Raw genomic sequence first — 25,637 nt, 5'->3', positions numbered from 1 at the left:
TTGCGTTGCAAACATTGAAACTTGAAAATTACAACACAATTCAAATTCATTTGAAGCGATTGAACTTAACGCAAAGTTGAGACAAAGTATAGTTTGGTTTTGATTTCCAACATTCTTTCCGGAAAATATTCTTTTGATCGTTACCTGGACTGACTGATACGTCGGGAATAGCAAATAACATTTAGGTTTCGGTTTTCGGTAGGGCGACGCATATAAAAAAGGATCATGATGAATCATTGTAATAACAAAACACTAACAAAGGATAGTAGGTTGCTGTTTATGGTGTAATTTTTGCGCAATTTTAGAAATAAAATTAGACGAACTAACTGCAGTCGTCGAAAAACTGTGACGATTCAGAGAGCATTGTGGGTAAGTTGTTTAAATGTTCAATAGAACAAAAAAAGGTGTCTTCAACAGACTACGTAAATCACATTCTCAAATTAAGAAAATGTGGTTGTTCCTGGGGTACGATATGGTATATAAGTATACCCAACATTGAGTGAATGGAAGGTTTAGGTAGATATAGAGACAACAAGGTGTTATGTCAGAGTACTGGGTATACTTCGCAACCTGTTTATTGGTCAAAGCGATTATTTCTTCATTGGATTTGTAATACGTTTTGCAATATATTTGATTTGATTTGTTTAGAGGCCTTTTACGGTCAATGCCAAGTGCAGCCTAGTCCACCGGCCTAATGTGACTTTAGAACTACGCCTCGAAAGATGCAAATTCTCTTCGAGCAAAGTTATAGGTGCTAATCGATACATCGCCTAAATGTAGGCTAAACACATAAACACAAATTCGTAGTATTTAGGTTACGTCATACGAGTCATTCAGTGTGTAAATCGTGGCAGCCACCAAACACACGGCAACTGTCCAAATTATGAAGCTTCAGGACATCCCAATGCGATATAATAGCTCGAAAAATTCCATGTGGAATTGTCTGACACGGGAATCGAATCAAACCGGATCATTTTGGTGGAATGCTAGTTCGCAACCACTGATCCATTCCGTCCAACTAAGGTCACATTAACTACAGCTCTTCATTTATTCTTGTCGCTGATATTGATAAGAAATGGCACAGTAGGGGGGATTGAGAAAAATATTGCTGATCTCTAATTTGAAAGTCTTAGGTCTACCGGGAACAGTATGCTGGCACAATATATACTAAGGACCATCAGATCTCATAAAAAGCAACCTACTACAACTTTGCGATTTCTAAGAAATATTAATGGAATTGAGTAAGAAGGATCGAATCCACTGTTAAGAACTAGATGTTGTTATTACGAATCATTAGCAGAAAAATAATAGTCTTCGGCTATAGAGTGCCTAATACGTTATTTAACTAACATAATTGAATAATTACAGTTTCGCTTGAATTTCATAGGCACCCTCATATCGTACTTATTTCTCCGAAAAATTTCGATGCGAATCCCAACATTTACAAATGATGAAAAAAATATTTTGTTCGTCTCAAAAAAAAATCCCTGTCATGTACAAAAAATAAAAAAAAAAACAACGGACATCGCCCGGTAGTCCACTATGACCACTAATGAGCTAGTCGAATGATCTGATTTAATTTTACTAGCAATAGAAAGTCATGCCGTGAACAAAATTCCACAAAAGTATTTGATTCATCGGAACCCAGGGCACTCAGGCTGCAACGAAGTGTTCCAGGTGTTCGAGTTCTGATAGTAAAAGTACAAAAATTTGTCTCAGGAGTGCAACGGAAACAGGTAAAGATTCGTTGCAGTTTAAAAACTATTATTTTCGGTAGATCTTCTCCTTGTTGGAAATTCATGTGTGATTCATGCTTTAATTAGTCATACTCATAAAGGAACGAGTAGACGAGTCTTACAATCATACAATTTTTTTGCAAAAGATCACCTCGAACAGTCAGAGCTGTTGAAAGATATAGCCTCTTTGTATGAAATTTTTTAAACAGTTGTGTTTACTGGTGCAGGTCGCAAAAATGTAGTTTTCGTGGATTATAGTCACTTTATCACTATGACAGCTCCCAGAATTTCGGGAGGATGATTTACCTAAACCTCTAAGTCTTTCCATCAGTTGTAAGTGTTCTTTTCGATGTAATTCATCGAATCGAAATACTATCGCGATTTTTTTCTGAAGATGCCTACGCCATTTGAATACGTTTAAAGGGTCATTAACAATTAGCTACAACATCCACGAATTACAATTACGTTAAAATGGAAAACAATAGAAAATCAAAAATTAATTTTTTTCAAAAAATATACAAGAAGCCAACAACATCTTGTGGTCAAAAAGCTACTGATACGTTTCGTTAGTATAACAGAAAAATGTACACGAAAGAAATGAAGGAAAACAGAAATGATAAAATCATAAAACGGAAACATGTAAAATACGACTCGAATTATACGACAACATGGTTCTTATGACATGTTCCAACAACAAATAAGTTTGTTCTGATAATAACAAGTGGATAAAAACCTTCGTTCCAAATCCAACTGATGTAATTGGTCCTCTCACCTGGCGGCTGATCCGATATTTGATTCGTCAGTTTGTTCCGCAAAAACTTAAATCCATTGGCGACACTTGTTTTGATCCAACTCTTAAATCGTCCGATACGATTAAAAGCCTCCGCAATTTTATTCGTGTCATTGTCAGCATTTGTTTGCGATAAATTAGACGAACCGAAATTGGACAAAAGCAAGGCCAGAAAAAGATTAAGTACCTGCGTGAAATGATAGCACAGAGTTAATTCAAGTTCATAGACCTGATCTTCACTTCTTAGCGATAGGAAATTTCGTATGAATTTCCATTCACTAAGTGCTGTGAATTCGGCCTAACGATTACGTCAAAGCTGATGGCTTTCAGTATACTTACAACCAAATTTCCTATGACTACCGTTGCTAAGAAAAATGGAATACAGGATACATCGCCAACTAACATACAATCCCACATCGATTCAATCCATTCCCCGCATAATACACGAAAAACGATCATGAACGAATGCATAAAATCGGTAAAATTCCATCGGGGTAAATCGCCGTCCGGAAAGCGATCCACATTATCTGAAATTTTATTGGTTGGTGCATTAGTCCCAGTTTGGCAGTGTTTGTCTCTAAATAGTTCATGGTTAGTTTGTTATAATATGTACTTCGAGACTTCAATTTTCAGATAATGTTTTGTACACCTTTAACGTAAATAGGGTAAGGCAAGTTATCCGATTCAAGCGACACCACGGCAGAGTAAATTAAACCAGGCAGGAGCGGTTCATTTTCGAAACGTCAAATAAGGGACCTAATACACTGTATTAAAATGAACTCAAATCAACACTGACATAGATTGAAAAATTTTGTTCGCAAAAAATATTGGGCTACTAGATTATTCAAATCAGCGCTCCTGCCTGGTTTACTTTATTCTGTCGTGACGACACAAATAAGTTCAAACAATTCAAAAATTTTCCGCAGAAATCTGGGCCCATAACCTGTAGAAAATTAAAATGAACTTTGACTTCCTCTACGCTTTGTAAATAAAGGTACCGGTACACTCACGACATCTTCCACAAAAACTGAATCAACGTACATTCAGCCCTTCTAAAAGTTGTACAGTGTAATAGACGCTTCATTGACATCGAATCATCGCATGATGTGAATATTGTGTATCGAATTTTCTGAATGTGTATCAATCCTGGAAAATTGGTTCTTTTACTTGCGATGGGCTAATTTAATCAGAAGTTTTTTAACAGATGTCCGTGCGTTTCAGTCGTACTTCGTTCTACATTATTTTAACATTGAGTCTCACATCAAGGTGTACCACCTTACCTTGTGAATTGAGAATGTTTCAAATTTTTTCAACTAAACCATCTTAAAAGTGTACAATTATCGAAGAGTGAAGTATCTCAGTACAATAAAAAAGTAGCATGCATGTCACAGGAATAAATAAGCCGTTTCACGAGCGTATGTTTTGCATATATATCTGTAGCGATCGAAAAATTTTGTGAACATAATTACAAATCAAAACATCTTTTCTTTTGGAAAATAAATTTAATTGACAAAATGCGCTCCTAAAATTGCTTATTTTTCAGTTCTTCTTTCTCACATTTGTCATGAAAAGAACTACAGCTTAGCTTGGGAATCAACAGCATTTGAATATCGGCCATGCAAAATATAAAAAAAAGCTTTGGACGCATCTGAGCTATCTCCATAATACATTTCGATCGTCTTAAATCCAATTGAATTTTATTACCGATAAAGACCGAGTCACATAAAAAGTTATTCAGACTTGTTGGAGGCCTTTTTTTAAAAAAATATTTATTTTTTTATTCCAGTTAGCGCTGCGGCCAGTTCTTGACAAACTGATTTTTTTAGCTTTACCTTTTTTTAAATTGTTTGGGTTTTTTCCAGAAATATTTTGATTAAATCTGTTACTTCTTTTGTTTAAAGTACCGCTTAGAATTGTATGAAGGTATATTATCGCACTGTATGTCGATTGTCAACACGAGGCGAAGCTTTGTGCGATAATAGAACAACATACGAAGTGGCAAGATACAGTTCAACTCCGTCACAGAATTGTATAAAAATGTGTTCCTTTACTAGGGAGGGAAAATGGACTTTCCGTCCCTAGGGAAAAGGAAAAAGTCTTTTCCTCCTTCGTAAAGGAAAACGTCATACTGCACTCGGGAAATAATTAGGTATTTCGTATCCAAATTCCTTTCCTTGTATAGTAATGTACTATTCCTAAATAGATCAACGCTTATTTTTGTCATCGTTGCCGATAACATATGGCTATTGAGTCAATAGTATTGATTAATCGTTTTTAATGTTACAAACACAATTCCACTCGAAAGCTTTTACCAGATGCATCTTTTGAACCCGTCGGTTCTTTAAGTAAATTATGTTCAAAAGCTTTTAGATAGCTTGTCTTATAATGCAGCGCAAAGCTCTATTTACATTTTAATTAAGTTGAACGTTAAAATAGATTTTGTTACTTAACGCAGTATTACCTGTTAATTGGACAAGGAAAAATAAAAATTTATGAATTTTACGACATTCCAGTTAATGAACCCATCAACAAGTTCAAAAACTTTCTAAATAAATTTAACATTCGCATGGTAACACCGTATGGAATGTTGAAGATTTGAGAAATTTTGTTCGATCAATAAGACGTCTTTTCTAATTAAAATATCTACAAATCTACAAGTATCACACCCAGACATAATTTAACATTTGAAGTATAATTAAAACGAAGTTAGACTCAATCATACTTACCAACATAATTCTTTCCAAACAATTGCATTCCCATAACGGCAAAGATGAAGATAATAATACACAATACAAAGGTTAGATTACCCAATGCACCCATTGTCCGTCCCATAATAGAAATCAGCAAATTTAAAGTGGGCCAAGATTTTGCCAATTTGAATACTCGAAGCTAAATGTTGTAATTTTGGTTTTTGTGTTTTTTTGTGAAGGGAAAAGCGACGGAAGAAAAGGAGAAAATAGAAAAAAAAGGAAAATTGAAAAATTATCTCTGTTAGCGTCTTTATGAAAGGATTTTTTTTAATATGTTGGATGGTTTCTTAATTAAATTTTTGACGATAAAAAAATCAATTTCTTTTACAAATTCTTTACAATCAATTTCGGTTGCGAAATGGTGTTTTTGTGTTCGGGTTTTTCTTTCTTTCTTTTTCAATAAAATATTTTCGGAAAAATTTCGAAATCCTTTCATCAGTTTGTGGCGTAAAGAGGGATATGCATTATTCTTTCTTGACTTGGTGTGTTTGGAGTACGTTTATCTTTCAACAATTCATTTTCCTTAAACCATTTTTTTGCCGTTGTTTTTCAGACGTCAGTAATGGGATCAGGCACTACAATATAATCATCCACAAAACATTCAACAACGTACTCCAATTCCGTCAATTTTAGTTCGTACATGGTGCGAATGAATTGATTTTTGCGATCAAGCGTTTATTTTCAAGTACAAGGCAAATTTTTATTTTAGTAGAGAAATATACAAAAATATTTTCATTAAATGTTAAAGCTTCGAATAGAAGTGGAAAAAAATTACTTAAAAAAACGTTTATTTGCATTTTCTTATCAGGCTCGCTGTACCTGTGTAATTCTTTCCGAACAATTGCATTCCCATCACAGCGAAAATGAAGATTATAATACACAACACAAAGGTTAAGTTCCCTAAGGCACCGACCGTTCGGCCCATAATTGATATGAGTAAATTAAGTGTTGGCCAGGATTTGGCAAGTTTGAACACTCTAAGCTAAAAAATGTTTCAATTAAAAATATCAAAAGAAAAAAAAACTCATTTTCTCATCGAACCGAGAACTTTAAAACTCTTTTCACTGTGGAATAGTTCTCAAGAAATTATTTTTCTTTTATAGAAAAAGATTGTCTTACCAAACGAAATGAACGCAACACAGACAGTCCTTGAACGCCTTCCAAACCGAGTTCGACCAACGACAGGGCGACGATAATAAAATCAAAAATGTTCCATCCAACTTGAAAGTAAAACTTTGGACTCATCGCTATCAATTTCAATGTGGCTTCGATGGCGAATGTTGCGGTGAAAAACTGCGAAAATTTTTTTAATTGATTTTTTAGTGAGGCATCACAAAATATTAGAGATGTGGGAGTCTCCCCGACGTAATTCAGTTTTATCAGGCCTCACAATTTTCATTTGGGTCGGGTTCTGGTCTGGTCGGGTTTCGAACAACATCAACCTGATCATCTCAATAAAATGCTTTTTCACAACGCAGACGAGGCAATTGTCATTTCGGTGGCCTTTGTTGTGAAAAACATTGTGTTGACCTCCGGAAAAATTGAGATTTTTCCGAGCGACAACACCCTCGGAATGAATTTTGTAACTTTTCCCTATGTTAACAAATAACTATTTCGGCCTTAGTAACATATGTTTGACAAAGAAGTGCCTTTAAAATGAGAAGAGAACACTTTGCCAGATATTTGGAGTGTTTTTATAGTGATTTATTGGGAACTGTAGATGAAATCACTATTCAGAGTGAGTTCTGACTTTAAACAAGTTTCCTTTTTGAAAGGATTTCTCCGACAAGGAGGCCTGCGGGTAAATTTTGTTACTACAAACGGACTTAAACGAGAACTTTTTTTGGGAAAACATTTTTTTTTAGCTCAGCATTTCTCTAGATTTTCCATAATTTTCCCAAAAATATTTCGAAAAAATTTAGGAAATTTCGTGAAAAATTGGAAAAGTGTTTTCCGCAAAATAGTCCGTGGATTGATATCTATAAGATTAGAAATGGTCATTATTACCGATCTCCTATTGTTTTCCTATCTAATTCAATAAGTAATCAAATATTCACTTACATAATTGCCACTTTTCAGTGCTCTCTCCATGTCCTTGTCCATATCGTGATGATCTAATGCCATGAACAATGTATTCACCACAATACACAATGTGATGAACAATTCAACGAACGGATCAAACACCAATAAAGCCACCCATTCTTGAAACTTTAACCATACCCAACAGCAATCCCACACACAGAACACATCGATCATACGCATTGTAAATTCCTTTGCTTTATCTTTAAACGTTGGACCATCTTCATCGTCATCTTCTGTTGGAAAATAGTAGACAGAAACTGAACAATAGCAAATTAGTATCGCTTGTATTTGACCCAAACTCTCTTTGTTTTATTGTGCAGGGAAAAAGAGGTTTTCCGTTTTTTGGTTGTATGTTGTACATTTATTGATGGCATTTATATATCTGAAGTTTTAATGGTTTTGAATATGTGTGTTAGATTTGGTTGTACAGTTATTTTTGATTGTGACGAAAGTGTTCATATTGACGTGTCCTAAATGTAACAGATGCTTTCATTGAACAGTGTAAATTATAAAAAAAAAACTTGTGTTCTGTGTTTAAACCATATAGAAGAAACAGTTAACGATGAATTCGGTGCAATTTCAATTATATTTTTTTAAGTGTTTTTGTTGGACACAATTATACTCTAATCTACCTTAGCTTAGCTTTATCTATAATTGCTTTCGCATTGAATATTTTATGAAAAAAGCCTCATTTACTTCGGTTAATTAAACATGACAAGCGTTTTGAGTTTAATACTCTTACAGCTGGTACGGAGATATAATTTGTTGGGTGAAAAAGATACTCCTCCTCAACTGCTACATATTACTTAAAGGAAAAAAAAGTCCTAAATACTCTCAGTAAGCTAAGAATAAACTAAAAGCTAATTGGCTTACAAATATAAATTTGAAATTGTTAGCTCTAGGGTGCTTGAAAGTGGCTCAATGTAATCGTTTACTCCAAACGACATCTTATCCATATATGGGTATTAAATGAGCGTTTCCATTCGTTTTATTTCTCGAGTGTTTCATCAATGATTCCTTTTAATTGAGCTACTTATATGCCATGAAGCATTGCTGTGTAGAGTCGAGTTGTTCACATTTTCCTTGAAATAACGAAAACTGAAATTTCAGCTGCTTTACTCATTTCAAATGAACCAACCAATCATTTCAAAGTGCTATTGGAAGGAAACATAATCCATGATAAAAATGTTTACTTGTCGTTTTACGAAAGACGTACAAAAGCTAAGAGGTCTATGTGTCGCCGTCGCAAGAAAGGCGGACAGGGGTTTGGAGGTTGTATGGATTCTATATATATGGAAGATTGAACTTGAAATTCAGCTGCCTTGAAATCTCAACATTACTTTACTTCCATCAAAGCCTCCCGTTACAGACCAAACTTTCGTCAAACAGTTTGATCTGCAACAACAATTACCAACGTTGCTTTTTACTTATATTAGTCGAATTCAATGCACCAACAGAGTCGTGCGAGTAGATACCTGAGCGCGTACATCGCAATTCAATTCAAAAGTGATTGCAGAACGAAAGTTTTGTCGTAACAAACTTTGATCGAAGTTAGTAACGTTCAAGATTTCTGCGAAACGGAAGTTCAACTTCCATCCCACGCATGCAACCTATTGGGTAAGTATCCTCTAACCACCTGTGCAGACGGCAAGTAAAAAATCCTGTCATAAAATCACAACTTTTGACTGGTGTACATATTGGTGCCTTTAAAAAAGTCAAAATTACTACGGAATAACCAGATATATCATTGGCTATACACGCTGTGTGTTGACAAAAAACGAACGAGATACGTAACGACATCCTTAAATTAGACATTAAAATTTCTATCGTGAAAATTGTATGGAACGTATACGTCGTCGTAAAATTTAATTTTTCCTGATTTTTGTTTTGTGGAGAGATAATGGTTATGTCTCAATGTTAATGGCATTCGGCGGTACACTCAACCTTGAACTAACCCATTAAATTTTTACAAAAGGTGTAAGTTAGCCCATCGCCATTTTGATTATAGAACATCACATGTAAGGTACATACATTCCCAGCCTCACCTAAAGGTAGCCAAGCTATGCACATACCATTCTGGGGATAGATACTCACATTCGCCTGAAGATAGGTTGAGTTATTTAGCATTCAAAATTCATCGTTTATGGACGTGACGTTATACGTCACTCTTTTGTGGGTCTACAAACACAATAACTAATATGTAGAAGTTGGGTATTCTTAAGAATTTCATTCTCATTCCACATCCTGAATGAAAACCCTACACCGACGTTGTTTGAGCCGTTAATTTTGTTGTATACCTAAGCGAGTTTTTCTTTTTTATTTATATAATGTGCTGATGTAGTGGCGTCAAATGTTTTACGTGTCTTTCATTAGAAATTTTTATTAAATTATTTTACTCCAATTTAATTCTAATAAGCATTTTACATCTATTTAAAATTACATTTAAGAAAAACCATTGCATACAATCATTGTCATACTCATACGTTTGAAACTATACTGAGAAAAGAAAGCTTGACTGGTCTTTTGTCGTGCTAGAAAGTAAAAGAATCCAAAGGCAGTGAGATTTTTGTGGAAACATTTTACCATATTTTCACGAATTTTCCCGAATTTTCCATAAATTTTACAAAAAATATTTTTCGGAAAATTTGCAAAAATTCGTGAAAATGTAGAAAGAAGTGAAAATGTAGGAAAAGTCGTGAAAATGAAAGAAAAAATTAGGAAAATGTTTTCCCAAAAACAGTACTGCCTGATGTAGCCAAAAAAACTTTCTTTATTTCTTCAAAATTGTCAAGTTCCACTCTCTTTTTTTCTCAGTATAATTGAATCGATACAAATTGTGAATCACCACCATGCAAACGAAAGGAAGCAATGTAACCGCACTGCAAAACCAACGGAAAAAAAAAACTTAAAAAGAAACCAACATTTTAGCAAACTTTTCTGTGTACATTACGTATGAATAATAGATTCAATTGGATAAAATGGAAAGAAGAGAAATGAAAGCACAGATTGCATAACTCAACTTCAAAAATTGGTACCAACGTTCTCGAATATACTTTTAAAGAAACAAAACAAAAAAAAAGAAAAACTTGAATTTGTTGATTGACGAAAGAAATTAAGAAGAAGAAAAAAATATGAAATGAGGGAAAAATAAATTGAAAGGAAGAAATAAAAATTATGAAAGACCTCTCTTTCCCAGGACAGTACAAATATGAAATATGAAAAAAGAGGATGAGTCACAAAACAACATACTTAACATAGACATGGTAGCATTACTAAATCAGTACACAGTCTTTTTATTGTCATAAATACTTTTTTTTTATCTCAATTAATTTTTTAAATCTTTAGTAGGAAGGGAAGATCTTCATATATAGATAGTGTACGGTGGGGGTTGTTCATCTGTGAATACCAATTCAACATGTATTATTGACTGATTTCAATTTCAAAGGGATCCATAAACATTTTCGCTTGAAGTTGGGGACTCTTTTTTTGAACAAAATGTTTAATTACGAAACATATAAAAAACAATTTTGAAGAAAATTAGTTCGGTAAAACGAAAATTTTAAATTAAATTAAAACAATGTAAGGACTGAACACACCAAAATTACATTTATTTCACACACACATACTCACAGCTCAGACGAAATCATTTTCGAACAAAAACAAAACTAAATCAAAACGGAGACGATCACAATATTATAAACAAAACGCTTTTTATTCCATGAAAAAGAAAAAGAAAAGTTCGTTATTAATATTCAATCAACAACACTTTTTTTAAATTTCCAACCAACAACACTACGAACGGTCCATGTTGACCGGAGGATATTTTCAGAAAACGATAAATTTGTAAAAGGAAGCACAATGAAACCGTTCGTGTGTGTTTACAGCTTTCACTGTATACGATTAGAGTGTGTTAGTGTTAAGTAATGTAAAGGAAATTAACTGGTTGGAAAAGAATGAATTTTGTCTTACATGTGACAACAACACAATCCCATTTTTTACAGTAATAGCAGATTACGTCCTTGTTTGAAACGTTAGGAAAGAGTGGCGTTCGCAGCTCGAGCCGAATGAACCACAGAAGGTAAAATACAAAGTTCTAAACAATTATGTGAGTTATTTTACTCACTAAGCCACCGGGAAATTAGTTTTAACAGTCATGTCAATGAATTAATAACTCATTTCCCGATGGCATTGTGAGTAAAATAACTTTACTTTACTAGTGAGGTAATGTGGCCTCTTCCTCACTAGTAGTGAAGACCCTTTCCCTCGCTCGTAAAGTAAAACGCCATACTTTACACGTGAAATAATTTGATATCTCGTATCACGATGAGTAAAAGTACCTCGGGCTGAAGCCCTCGGATAATTTTACTCATCTGGATACGAGATATCAAATTACTTCACTGGTATAGTAATGTACTATTACTCGTTGTACATTCCGGAAACTTATTTTCCTTCACGTCCACTAGTGTTAAAACGGAGAGGGTCTACGTGACTAAAATCCCATGGAATGTCACTGTAGTGCGTGTTTTTTAGTGCACAAATTCTCCAATTTTCCGATGAAACCTCAAAGATGGTATCGTTGAAGCTCACTTTCTCATGTTTCTTTCAATCATTGCGTCATCGATCTATTTCCTTTTTTCATGGAATAAAATGACATCATCTAACAAGTTGACTCGACACACTGTTACAAACACAAATACTTAAACAGGAACACATGGGAGTTAGAAACTATTGTAATATTGAACGAAAATGGCACACTTTTACGGTTATAAAACTGCAATAAATTGAATTGAATCATACGGCGCTATGCATAGTTTCTTCGAAACTTGCGAAATTTACCTCTTGGGGACATGAAAATGTCTACTTTTTACATTCATTTGGAACGTAAGCATTGAAAAGTTCGACGGAAATGTTTACTCTTCTGGTTTGTGATTTAAAATGTCACACGAGTCAATACGGGTCAATAGTGCAAAAAGAAGAAGTAATGTTCCATCAAGATTGTGCAGAAAACAATAAAATCAATCGTTACCAGTAATAAGCGGCAAGCAATCAACAAATCTGCTACGTCTTTTGTTTTATGTATTATATAGTGTTTGGTACAAAATCTTTTACTTCGTTTGTTTTTGCATATATTTTGCGATATAAGACTGCATTGAACAGAGCTTCTCGCTCAATTTTATAGTTGTTGACGATAACAGATGACTAGCCGTTTCCACAATGGTATGTAATTTTGCTTAAATCAGTTTGCAATTGAGTCTGTCAGAAAATGAGTGAGTGTCAAAGGCATACCGAATAACCATTTTTTTTTGCTTAGACTAATGTCTTACGTCGACTAAAAATAATTTGAAGAAAACTTCTAACCCGCATTCGATTATGATTTATATGAACGAAATTTGTGAAAGAAAATTGCATCTGTTGGACCCGATTTTATCTTGTGCCGTGAAATAAGACAATCATTTTATTGCAGACGAGTGTACCAGTTCCGTTAAAGTCAAGAAAAATTATTTAAATTATTTTAATAAACATTTACAATAAAAACTGTTTGGTAACGCCAAATAATTGTTTAATAAAAACGGAAGTTTACCTCCGTGCTCGCTAGCACCACTGTGTCTGCCTGCGGCCTGTTCAATAATATCGTTGAGTACCATCACATCTGCAAAAATTTATTTTATTTAACAAATTGTGGTCGATGGTTAGTCAGACAGAATGCACGAAACATTTTGGAATAATTCGAATTTTACCTTTCATATCGACAACAGTTTGTCCATGGACGGGTTCATTAATAAATGGATTGTCGTTTTGTTTAACTTTCCCCGCTTCATCTGTGCAGTCAACCGATCCTTCCTACAGTCGATAAGCAAAATAAGTCTTTATCACATATCGTAGGCTACAAACAAGTCACTGCAATCACACTTACGAAGTCACGGTGACCTTTATGATTTGCATCAACATAATGATTTCCATTCGTTGGAACCACTGATTGATTTCTGGACGATCTACTTCTAAGTTTTTGTTCTTTTGTTCCCAAAAGATCACCATGTGATGTGTATGATATACGAGATTGATGTGATGTGTATGAAGAATGTCTTGAACCTGCTAGTCATTGTAATTTAATATCGCCAAATTTTAGTTGGATTGATGATCCAATTCAATCATATTTAATGCACATTTGCACACAATTTACCTAAATTAGCGTAATAAACTGGAACTATAATGGCGCCATTTTCTTCGGACATCGGAGTTACGGCATTAGAATCGTCCGCGTATGGCAAATGCTCTTGTGCGTCCAAGTATGTTGATAATACGAGTGGCTTTCGATCGCTACCCGGTATACCAAAACGTCCTCTACCGTTTCGTATCGTAAACTTGCGTAATTTAATGTTCGATTAATTATAAAATGGAAGCAACAACATTGAGAAAAATATTGAGTTAATGATTAAGACAAGGTGAGATACAGTTGAATTCGTATTTGTTTAGGCAAGAGAATTAAATGTTTCGACGCGTAGGATACATTCCACGCCCTCGTCTCGAAATACAACCTTCCCACACGCTTCAACAAAAAAATGTTCTATTACTTGCTTTTGATTTTCTAAGGGTCGAAAATGGCTTATTACATTACTGGGGAAGACAATAGAATTGGTTTCGGCAATTACAACTCGGGATAAAAATGAAAAGTCACGTTTTCGTGAAGACTGAATTTTTCAATTACCCATCCCTTGTCAAGTAAATAACTATTGCATTTCGTAAAATATACGTGCTTGTTTCGTATCATACAGCAGAAACACTTCCGAATTCTCGAAGAGAATTTGAAGATTGCTATGCGAACTCTAATTGTAATTGCCACATAAAAGGATTTGTTACCTATCAGTAAGGTAAAAACTTTTTTAACATTACGTGAGACGTGCGGGAAATGGAGAATTTGTTCCAAAAAATTTGTGTCGTTCGAAACGATGCGATGAAGATCGTTATGCACGAATTTGTCGGCTTTGATATAAAGAATACTGTAAAGTCAAGGAAAATTCATTGTGCGGCGTCTGTGTTTTCTTGGTACAAATTCGGCATTTCCCGCAACTCCTCAAAAGACTTATGCCCTTAACTAATTCCAAATAGACCTGATTCAAACTTTAGGTTTTCCCCTGTGTATTAATAGCTGGCAAATAAGAATTTGCCTGGCTAGTACTTCATTGATTTGTTTCTTTTATGTTTGAAGACTCACAATAATATTTCTTTGATATAGATAGGCATTACTAATCAAATAGCATCGGAAAAGTTTTTTTTTTTTGGCTGTGTTGAAACGAAAAAGCAAACAAATAAACCAAGAAACGTAATTCAATGAAACGAATATTATAGTCGCCGCAAATAGACCAACATGATACGATGTATCACTGTATATTATTGAGTAAGCAGCGTATCGATCTACGTAAATGGATTAATATGAAAATTTTCAATTATTTATTGTCATCGACACCAATTATGTAATTTACAGATGGATACTAGCAGTTATTTGTCTTGTTTTTCAGCTCATTTAATTATAATCAAAAGTAGACAATGAAAAAAAGATATTCGAAAATTATACCGCTGACGTACGGAGAAACAGTGAAATAAATTAACGATTTGGATAAATAAACGTTCACCCAAATTTATCCTAATTAATTTGATTGGTACACAGAAATGTGATTTTTATACGTTCTCCTCTTTAAACGAATAAAATCCCTGCTAAACTCTGGTATCCTTTATCACTGATTCAGAAGTCTTAAAGAGCGATGCGCCAATGTCTGGAAAGACAGTGTGTGGGTGTTTTTCTGTGTGTTCAATTTATCAAAACAGTATAAATGTTTACGTCAATGCCGCCATTTTACACAAACAAACAAAAAAAGTTCCGTGGGTGGGTCAGTGTTTTGTATATTTTTTGTATTGTCGAGTGTTTCTTAAGAGTTTCAATTCCCAATTAATTCCGACTTTGATATTTCGTATGCGAAATCCAAGGGAGATTCATTCGTTTTTTGTGTATTGAAAACAGAGAGCTCAGGTACCGATTTTCCTATAATTTATTGTGATCGGAAGAGTCATATTCACGAATGATTTTTAAATGGATTTAACGGATGGTGGCACCAGTTACCGGACATGTACCCATTGTTCTTTCATTTAAAAAAAGACTATGAACGAACAGTAGGTGTCTGACTACTGGTATATGCCGCCGCCTTACTAAAACTTTTGAAGTAAGATTTCGGGAGCTTTTTAACATCTTTGTTATGCTATGTTAGGCTGTGTTGGCGTTACTGTAACTGTCATATGGAAACGTGTCTTCTTCATGAAACACTTGTGGCCTATAGCGAAACTGCGGAATACTAAACTGTTGGATGCAAGCAGTAAGTATATAAGAATTCTAAGAAGCTTCCGCAAGGTACGGTGAGATAGATCTAACCGAAGCGTACGTTACAATACTAAAACCAACGAGTGTTTGGCGTAATAAACCATCATTTTGTATGCACGTACTTTATGGACGTCATCTAACTTGAAAGGAAAAAAAAAAGTTTTTCTGGACAAAAGGAACGAAAGCGTCTAAACGGATAGATAAACATCGTAATCGAAAAGTTATCTTCTTTCGTTTGCACAACTTCTTTACGCACACTCGATTCCTTAGCTCGTGTTCGTACAATTTGTAACAATATAAAATTCTCATTCCATTAGCCGACCTACAAAACACGGTCATTATTTATCCCATTTACACGTTGGGAACACACTGATGGCATAACAATTTAATCAATTAATGCCCTGAATGGAAATGAAAATTTATATTGTAGACAGGAGCAATTATTTCCATTATTCCAGCAGACACTGTCGTTCTTGTTGGGTAATTTGTTATTAACAAAGGAGATTCGATAATATAAGTGACGTGGGTATGGGGTAATAATTGAGCTCGAATGAATTCGATTTTAAATCATACAGAGGTGATGCTATCGTAAAAACTACTTTCATGTCTTAACAGGTGCGGTTTGGTTATCTCCGATAAAACTAACTCTAAAATTGTACTCAATATCGACTTTAATTACCTGGTGAGAACCACGTGAACCTCTTCGTAGGTTAAATGGAGATCCTGGCAAGGACAGCGATGCCTATATGGGTGCATAGAAATTAAGAACATCTCAAAATTTTTGCTTTTAGATTTTTTGTTGTTTTTCTTGTTGGAATGGAAATTTTGTGTTTGAAAATGATTTCTTTTAACGGAATTTGATTTGATTTTTTTTTGTATATTTACTATTTTATGACAAATTATGTTGGCTTATTTATTACACTAATTTCAAGATTTGTTGCTGTTGGTCAGGAAAAAAAACATGTCAGTGTGTATTGGACAAGAAATATTTTTTTTGTTTCTTTGTAAATTATAAGTTAAAACCTACCTTATTTACACGTTGAAAGAACTATTTATGACTTTTGTATTCAAATTTAAATAATTTTTTTTTCAAGCAGAAAAAATATTGTAAAAATCAAGAAAAATTAAGAGAAAATATCTTGTAAAATACAGATTTAAAAATTAAAGAAACTTAGTCATGATTGATGAGAAAATGAAATTATTGATTGCGATGGAATAGAGAAGGGGAAAAGAAGTCAAGTTTGCATGTGGATGAAATTAGCACAAAAATGTTTAAAGCCTTTCAGAAACGGCAAACATATCGCGATATAAAACCATTAAATCTATTACTTCTGTTGTTCAAACTATCGCCTCGAGTTTCATACAAAATTTTTTACTTTATTAGTTTTAGCTGAAGTTTTGCTATATAAGGCGGTAGTTGTCAGAGCACATCGCTTTTAGTTATCGTCGATGTCAATAGCAAATGTAGTTACAACAGTACCCGAATAGAAACAAACTTTGGGTATTTTGAAAGTTTTATCGAATAATTTGATTACGCTGAGTCTGAGTATGACGAGTAACGACTTCCGGGCGCCTATTTTAGTATCTTCGACCGACTTTCTACAAAATGCCTCATTTTTCGAGAAAAGCCTCAATGTGACATATTGGTGTTAAGGAATCTCGCGCCGCGTCATTCACAATAATCCACAAAGTGACATCTTCCTTATACAAAATGTGTCAAAATGATAATTATTGTGAATGACGCGGCGCGAGATTCCTAGCAATCGACATATTTGCGTATAAATGTGATATCATTGAGAAGCTAAGGTAAGTACATCGAGTCCAGAAAGTTTTTATGGTCCTTAGATGGTTTGTTGGAACAGCAGTACTCCTCAACGGTCACAGTACCCCGAAAAATCGTTGATGCTGTCGTGGGATATTCGAAAATAGTTGGGAATAAAAAGCTGAAAATTTAGAATAGTTCGTCCCGGCAAGATTTGCAACAAGGGCTAGATGTTTATTTTCGAAATATTAATTCTTTTTGTGTTTTTAAGAGCTCTTGCACAATTCGGTTCAGGCAAAAATTAACTTAACGTCTATTCGGAAAGATCGCCCAGTTCTGTTAATTCTGAAAATTCCGAAAATTCTGAAAAAGTTCTGAATAATTCCGAAAAATTATTTCAGAATTTTTCTGAACTTTTTAGGAATTTTTTCAGAATTTTCGGAATTTTCAGAATTAAAATTCTCTAAAGTAAGCCCTGGTTTCGGGATAAGTTTGAATTTTAATAACGGTAATTTCGACCGTGAAATCAAAATTTTAATCGTGAAACTTTTCAGATATTTTTGCAATACTTTTTACGAATACGGACCCTCGCAGGTGCGGAGTAGCAATACTGGGCGATGCCCAAAGGTTCTTTAAAATTTCTCTTAAATTGCTACATCGACGTCTATTTGGGCTGCGTTCTACGAGCCTGACGCACCTTTTGATAGTCAGTCCGGTCCTGGCTACCCGCTATTCATTGGCGCAAATTAAAGGCAAACATGGGTGGGTATCCACACCGTTCCAGTTTTGATGAGTTTGAACATACAATTTCTAGACCATTAAAAAAACAACACAAAAGCTTGCTGCTAACCTCATCCACATGTCATTTAAGACGGAAACATAAGAAATTAATTAGGTGTAATATCGGTGCGGCAAAGCTAATTAAGTAATTGAGCTTAAGATGTTCATTTATCTTTTCATAATTCAGAAATATAAGTAAATAAATTGTCATAATTTGTCATAAAATTGTTAAAAATAACAATTTGTCTAAGCACACGAACTAGGTTCTTGTTTATTAATTTTTCGATTTTGTTTTTAGTTCATTTTTATTTCATTCAAACAAAAGCCAATTTATTGTATATGATCCGGTGATTTCTTTCTTCGTTTTTTGTCATATTGTATCTAATATTTCCATATTTTATGTCAAAAATAAAATAAAAAAAAAAAAATTAAACTAAAAAGCTATTGGCGCATCGATCTGGTAAATGGTTGTTCGTGAAAATACTAAACAAACAAATGGATGGAATGGAGGACTGTAAACATAATATGACTAACTATAGTTTCAATAAAAGCAAGACTATAAAAAACGGATGAAAATGTTCTAAGTGGATTGATATTTAATTGTTGCTGTTTTGTACAGCCTTTACATTCAATCAAATCATCTTGCCAGAGTACTTTCATGGTGGGATGATTATGGTGTCGTTCAGAAATTTAAAATGGTCGCCGAGAATGAAAGGAGAGATGAAATCCCACAATTAAAATACTAATAAAACTACCTCAAATCCAATGGTCCGGGCGAATATTGATTTGGAAAACTATTAATGTTCCATCTCGCCTCCTATTTAGGTAATATCGTCCCATGATTTAGTCTACTCATTCGTATGACCTTGAGTGTTCTGACCAACACTAATTTGAATAGTTAAATGTAGAAACAGCTACATCAGCGAATTATAAGAAAAATTAAATTTTCGTTCATTTAGCGTCGTTTCAAAATAGCGGACGTTGTCGATACAGTGAACGACATCTCAAATGTCTCACTGTCATTTTTTTCAGAGAATGTCATTGTGAATTTGCAATGACACACTAAATTTCTCAGAAAAATTTGACAGTGAGACATTTGAGATGTCGTTCACTGTAGCAAATTTTGTTGACAGTTTAAAACAAAAGAAAAAATCGTAAGTCCATTAGCCCATAGAGGCGCTACAGTACTTCATTATTTGCGTTGAAGTTGGTTCACAAAAATAAAGAACGCTGAACGGAAATGTAATAGAATTACACAAAAATCTATTACATTTCCCAACACATACATTCGAAACGGAGCTAAATGAATGAAATATTCATTTTTCTTATAAGTCGCTAATGTGACATGTCTCGTTTCTGTATTTCACTCTTCAAATGTGTAACTAATTTATGGATACCTTTTGTTCGAATGTTAGAATCAACTTGTAAAACCCGCTAGAAATTCTAGCTTAGAATTCATGAAACTGGGATATTTGTTGTTTAAAAAGAAAAATTACATTTGTAGCCTAAGGATTCTGTTTCGTCTAGTTTGACTAAGCAGGTCATCGTGACTTTCTCATCACACAATCATTTACACTACAGAGAATAATGGGCAATAATAAATCTCTGATACTATCTGCACAAGTTAAATTTAAGGAGCTATATCTTTCCAGAACAATCGAGACGTAAGTATGTGACATTGGACAACATCAACAAATTGTGTTCACTGGGCAATACTTATGAGCATAGTAAGGTTATAATTATATTAGTCTGAAACAAGACTATTTAGTGCCTAAAACAGAAGTGGAATATTTCAGGACGACCTCGGACCTAACACTGTTATGAATAAGTTGTTGACATGAAAAAAGCTTCTAAATAGAGTTCCATTTTAAATAACTGTACGCATTACGTAACATGAGCATGAGGAAGTATAAATCTGACTTTTGCATCCAACAAAAGTCGAGGTTTCGACTACTCAAACAAATTTTAAGTGAAGTAAACTTTCGGATGAAAATTTCAATTTTACTGCTGCAGCTGGGATTATTTCAATCTTTCTACTTTGGACGATCTTTTGGTCATTCAAAGAATTCGTTTTCGATTTGATGATTGTAGGGTAATCTACCGACAACAATAAATGGAATGTTTTCGAAAACTATAAAATTCGACAACGGATGCGACACTCGAAAATATTTAATCAAAAGAAAAATAAATGAGTCTGAGCTGAGCATGACCACAAAATAACAAACGATAATGCGATGTAACTCTTACGATCTAAATTCAATTACAAAATGATCATGCAATGAACGTTTTACGGCTGAAATATATACGTTACGATGTGATATTGGTCTTACTCTTCTAATTGTTTATCAATTGTCGCATGACGACTTTTAGATATTCCGTCGACGTCGACACGAGTTGGATAGTATATACCCCGCAGAATTTATTTCCATTTTCAACTACCAAATTAGGTACTTCTTTTCGACATAATGTCGTTCAAACAGACCATCAATATTTATTTAAATGATCTGCAGTGCCTTTTTAGACACTTCGAGTCGTGTGCCAAATAACTATTTATAACCGCCAACGTACACATCTTATAAAATGGAGACACAAGTCGTACTCTTATTCAGCGAGTCTTTGTTTGTGGGTCGCAAATTGTGCACGTTAGGTGTCAGTCACGAAATACGCAAAGGGAGAAGGTTCCGACTCCGACAAAAGCGGACATGTCAAAGAAATTCGAAACTTTTCCAATACATTTTTGCAAGCACAGGTTAGCTGTCAAGAATTCACAATTTTTTGCGTGCGTACTTTGTGAATGGTCCCTTATTTACCGACTTATTTTGTATATGAGAACGCGGTCATGTCTACAATTCATTCAGCTGGTTAGTAGTTTGAATCAACGGATAAGATCACGGAATACGAATCTAGTACTTCAAAAGAGTTGTTCAATATATGGGTAAGGTCGTAAAGCAAAATCGACTCAGATTCGGCAGAACTTTGGAAGTAGTTATGTCCGCACATAAGTGAGCGTGACGCAGGTACTCTCCTACATTTCTATTTGCTTTCAATCGTAAAATTTTAGATTTTATTGTCAATTTCACTTGAACGAAACCCCCACTCCGCAGTGATGCAATTTTATTTATCATCCAGACAACAACGTAATTTTTGTTTTTATTAAATGAATGATGTCGTGGTTTATTATACTACGAGATGAGATTAACAGAAATAAAATTTTATGTCGTGCTCAAAGTATGACGGCTAGACACTTTGACTCATATTATTTGGCGATTATGATGACAAAATGTTAATTTCAATGTGGTTTCACTACTGGCTCAATTTAAATCGAGTCAAAATGTCCACAAGTTAATTAATCAATGGCTGAGACTGCGAATGTTTTTGATACTTTTCTTTTCAATGCATTGCATGTAATCGTGGATCTATTTACAATACTAACTAAAACGAACGGGTGATTTTATCGAACGAATTCAATTCATTATTCTTTTCGATTGATTAATTAACGGTCTCCCTTTGCTTCATCAAAGCCTAAAGAAAAAAATGTTGTACGTGCGAAAGCATTCAACATACTTACCGCGCTCACTTTTCGAACTTTGGCTGCATTTGTGCCAGATGCAATAGCATATGGTGCTGGTCTTTGCATTTCGCTCACCGACTCCAATCCTTCGCTCCGGATGGACATTTTCTCCTTGTTGTTATCGTCATTCCCTTTCTCTTGGCCCACAAACAGTTCATAGCTGAGGCACGATATGTCGGATGGACTTTTGGCCATATTTTGCATATTACTCTGTTCATTGTTTGTTTCCAGTGCATGGGCCGCCTGAGCCTGTGCAGCTTGAGCAGCTTCCTGTCTTGCTGCTTTGGCTGCAGCTGCCTCTTCCGCTTCCTGTGGAACGATAACACGCAAACATTAGTGGAAAATATTTGGAATGGCTACTGAGGAAAGCTATGTCCGTTGTTAGATCAGTTGCACGGAACCGATCGTTTTAGGTAAAATAAAAAACGTAAAAATGCGAACGTTTCCTAACCACTATTCAAGTAAAATTCTCTTGATAACGAAAGACATCATCTTTTTAGCATCTTAAATTTAAATAAATTCACTGAATTCATTCGCGGGGACAGTCCTTCAAAAAACTCAAACTACAGAGTCAAGCCGTAATGTTTCCGATTTCAACAAATTTTTGAGCCATCCTCCGTTTCCCCAAATACTTTTATTTTGTCTGAAAAATATGTTGCTCAACTAATGGCTTAGAAGTTCATTTAATTGGAAAAAGTTTATATTTTCAGCGAGTTTAATGAGCTTAATCGCTCTTATACATTCACAATTTGTGAACGAAAAAAAAAAAAATCGATGAGACCGTAATTCGTACAACTGCTTGCGCTATTTTTGTTAAGGTAACAATTTCGTTCATATGGCACGATATGTGAATGTTCGTTGTGTTGAATTGTAACGCGGTTGGTATTAAATAAACATTTTTTTCCTCGATGAAAATGCTAGGTCTCATTGAATTAGGATAAAAAAAACAGAGCGACTGCCAGTGACAATAAATTTCGTGGTAACAACATAGTTGGAACACGATTTCTCTTCTTTACGAGGAATATTCCAAAGCATACCGGAAACATATAATATCGACAATTGTGGTGTTTGGTGCATAGGGTATAGGGTGTATATGTATATATACCAATTTGTGTATAGATATCGAAATACCTCATAAAACTATAAATTAGCTTTCAAATATTGTTGTCTTCGACTTACCTTTATTGCTTCCGATTCAGCAGCCTCTTCCTCTTCCGCTTTCTTTTGGAGTTCGTCGTACGACATAGCTACAATAGCCAAAATCAAATTGACAAGATAAAATGATCCTAAAAAGATGATAACGATAAAAAACAGCATGTGCCATGGACCAGCTGAGCGAAGAACTAATTGGTATAAATTTTCCCAGTAATCCTGGGTCATCAGTCTAAAAGCGGATAAGAAAGCCCAACCAAAGGTATCGAAGCTTGTATATCCATAGTTTGGGTTTGGACCGAAACCCTGCAGACACATATAACCTTCGTCACACTGTCCAGCACCAGATGAATTCCCACACACTGGCATATCACCAGTTTCCGTTTTGTACCAATTACCTGGTGTATGCAAATAAAATGACAAAACGGTGTGAAATGAATTCAAAACTGATCAAGCCGCTCCGTCACTTACTTTCATTTTTCATAAAGGCTGACCAATTCTCATCGGTTAAATTACCCCATGAGCCGTCCAGTGGAAATCTTCGAACACATTTCTGTGTTAACACACCCATGTAGATTTGTAGGCCCATCAGAGCGAATACGGACAACGAAAACATAGTTAAAATTATCACATCTCGAAGATTTTTTACAGACTCGATGACAGCGCCGACAATGGTTTTCAGGCCTGGTACGATGGCCACGGTTTTCAGCGCTCGGAGTACACGAAACGTTCTCAGAGCTGCCAAGTTGCCCAAGTCGATACCCATCGTCACATAGCTGCAAAACAATAGAATCGTTTTAGTTATCCATTGTGGAATTGTGTTGTGTATGTGTGGGATGGTATCGTGCAAGAATGGTATATGGGAAAGAGTGAATGGCATGATGATCCGTCCGAAGTGATATACCGGTATTTTAGTACAACTTGTAGCTTCTAGTACGAAAGAAGGGATCTGGTATCGTTCCGTTTTCCCACAGATTCGTCCCATATTTAATTACGATCCAAAAATGTTCCAATGGAATCTATTTTCTGATCTAAAGAGAGATACAAGTTTTTGAAAATGACCGGATAATGCTTGAGATTCAGAAGGTAAAACACAGTTTTCTCATAAAATCCACTGTTTACTCCAAAACCAGACAGAAGTATATATAGCAGACCTGTTCTACTCTCACAACAAACGATCTTTTAGCCTTTTTCTCTGTCTATAAAATTAAGGATATAGCTAGGTAAACACACGTCTAGTTCCAGCCTATTTACTTTCTGTTTCGTTATATTTCCGACAACAGCAATAATAGTCCCTTTGTCACAGTGTATGCCTTTGCGTTTCTGCCCACTCGACCTATCTCGCACACACACACGGTAGTCATTTATTATTGAAAGGATTCGATAATACCTAAAACATTTTGTCGTAATGTAGTCAATGAAATTACAGAAGAAAATTTATTATTAAACGACCGACGAAAGTTTTGAGACAAGGACACGGAGCTGAATGGACCCCCTTTTATTCGCCACCCAATGTTCAGTTATGACAACCTAAATAAATGTGTAAAATGTGTGGCAGAGAAAAAGAAAATATTTATTTTCATACGCACAAAGTGTTATGTCTCCTCCGGTCGTTTTGTATAACCATAAAAACCCTTCCGTGCCTTTGTTTCAATATGCACACACATTTATCGAAGAGCGAGAGGGGAGATTTAACCTTTTCACTGCCAGTATTCGAAATCTCGTTGAAATACTGATCTTAGTCAAATTTTATTTATTGAGTCAAAGTAATGCACGTATAAAGCCATGTCATAAAGAGCGTTATGTGTGTTACAGCACACAAAATAATTTCTATTTCAGCGAGATTGCCTGTTGCGATTTCATTGTTATTGTAAGAGATAAATACCTTTCTACGTGAAATGGTTGTAGCTTTTAGTATTTCATGTTTGGCAGAAGAAAATTAGAATCACAATAAATGGCTTGAAATCGCCGAAAGCATTCCGGGCATTAAACTCTGTCAAAGTGTTTATTCATGTTGACATCTGTGACAAGGAGCTTCAACTTGTATAGTACGGATCCCTGAAGCAAAATATTTTTTGTTAAGGGCGGGGATTATTTCTGGTAGACATTCTAACCGATAGCGGACTCAATTTTTTCAATAGGCTCGTTTTTAGTTACACTTTGTGTTAATCTTTCGACCAGCTATGCTGTGCTGTTACAGTATTGCTTTGAGGTAGGGTTTCATTATTTTCTAGTTCTAGTTATAGTCTAGACTCTTTTTAGGACATAATTTTCCCAAATTTTCATATTAAGGAAAATTCTGAAAAATTCAATAAATTTTTTTTGTGTGAAAATTGAGGAAAATGTGGGAAAATTCAGGAAAATTGGGGAAAATTCAAGAAATATTTTTTGCTGAAAATTGTTGAAAATTTGGGAAAATGTTGAAAGATGAAAAACCTTTAAGCTCTATGACAGCCAGGGCATCAGAAAAACTTACATTTGACTATCTAGTGTAGTGAAACACAGAAGAAGAATTAGACTTAGTCCTCACAAAACAAGCGTGGAACAGACTCTCCGCTCCGGGAGAACCACTTTCAAAATAATGATCGCGTGAAAGTCGATATCGATTTTGCTCTATTATTCCTCATGCAAATTATTGTACTG

At 34.7% G+C, this 25,637-nt stretch overlaps 1 protein-coding gene across 44 annotated transcripts in view; it reads right to left on the bottom strand.

The window, feature by feature from the left end:
• LOC119076578 (sodium channel protein para) overlaps positions 1-25,637 on the bottom strand; it is a 107,505-nt gene that overhangs the window by 14,153 nt on the left and 67,715 nt on the right. For 4 of the 44 annotated variants that reach the window (XM_037183393.1, XM_037183375.1, XM_037183395.1 and 1 more), the window contains 13 exons: positions 23,466-23,770; positions 23,022-23,392; positions 21,840-22,151; positions 16,409-16,471; positions 13,540-13,720; positions 13,273-13,448; positions 13,097-13,199; positions 12,940-13,008; positions 7,338-7,615; positions 6,396-6,569; positions 5,253-5,415; positions 2,866-3,053; positions 2,470-2,713 (listed from right to left, as the gene is read on the bottom strand). In XM_037183393.1, coding sequence (XP_037039288.1) covers positions 2,470-2,713; positions 2,866-3,053; positions 5,253-5,415; positions 6,396-6,569; positions 7,338-7,615; positions 12,940-13,008; positions 13,097-13,199; positions 13,273-13,448; positions 13,540-13,720; positions 16,409-16,471; positions 21,840-22,151; positions 23,022-23,392; positions 23,466-23,770 — 2,627 coding nt within the window. Of the gene's footprint in view, positions 1-2,469; positions 2,714-2,865; positions 3,054-5,252; positions 5,416-6,095; positions 6,259-6,395; positions 6,570-7,337; positions 7,616-12,939; positions 13,009-13,096; positions 13,200-13,272; positions 13,452-13,539; positions 13,721-16,408; positions 16,472-21,839; positions 22,152-23,021; positions 23,393-23,465; positions 23,771-25,637 lie in introns of all 44 variants that reach the window. The other 40 variants (XM_037183378.1, XM_037183384.1, XM_037183386.1 and 37 more) reach the window with 20 other exon arrangements.

This window comes from Bradysia coprophila, unplaced genomic scaffold (assembly GCF_014529535.1).
Source record: "Bradysia coprophila strain Holo2 unplaced genomic scaffold, BU_Bcop_v1 contig_232, whole genome shotgun sequence".
NCBI classification, from domain to species: Eukaryota; Metazoa; Arthropoda; class Insecta; order Diptera; family Sciaridae; genus Bradysia; species Bradysia coprophila.
Note: the sequence above shows the minus strand (reverse complement) of the source record. Positions and strands in the feature narration are given on the sequence as shown.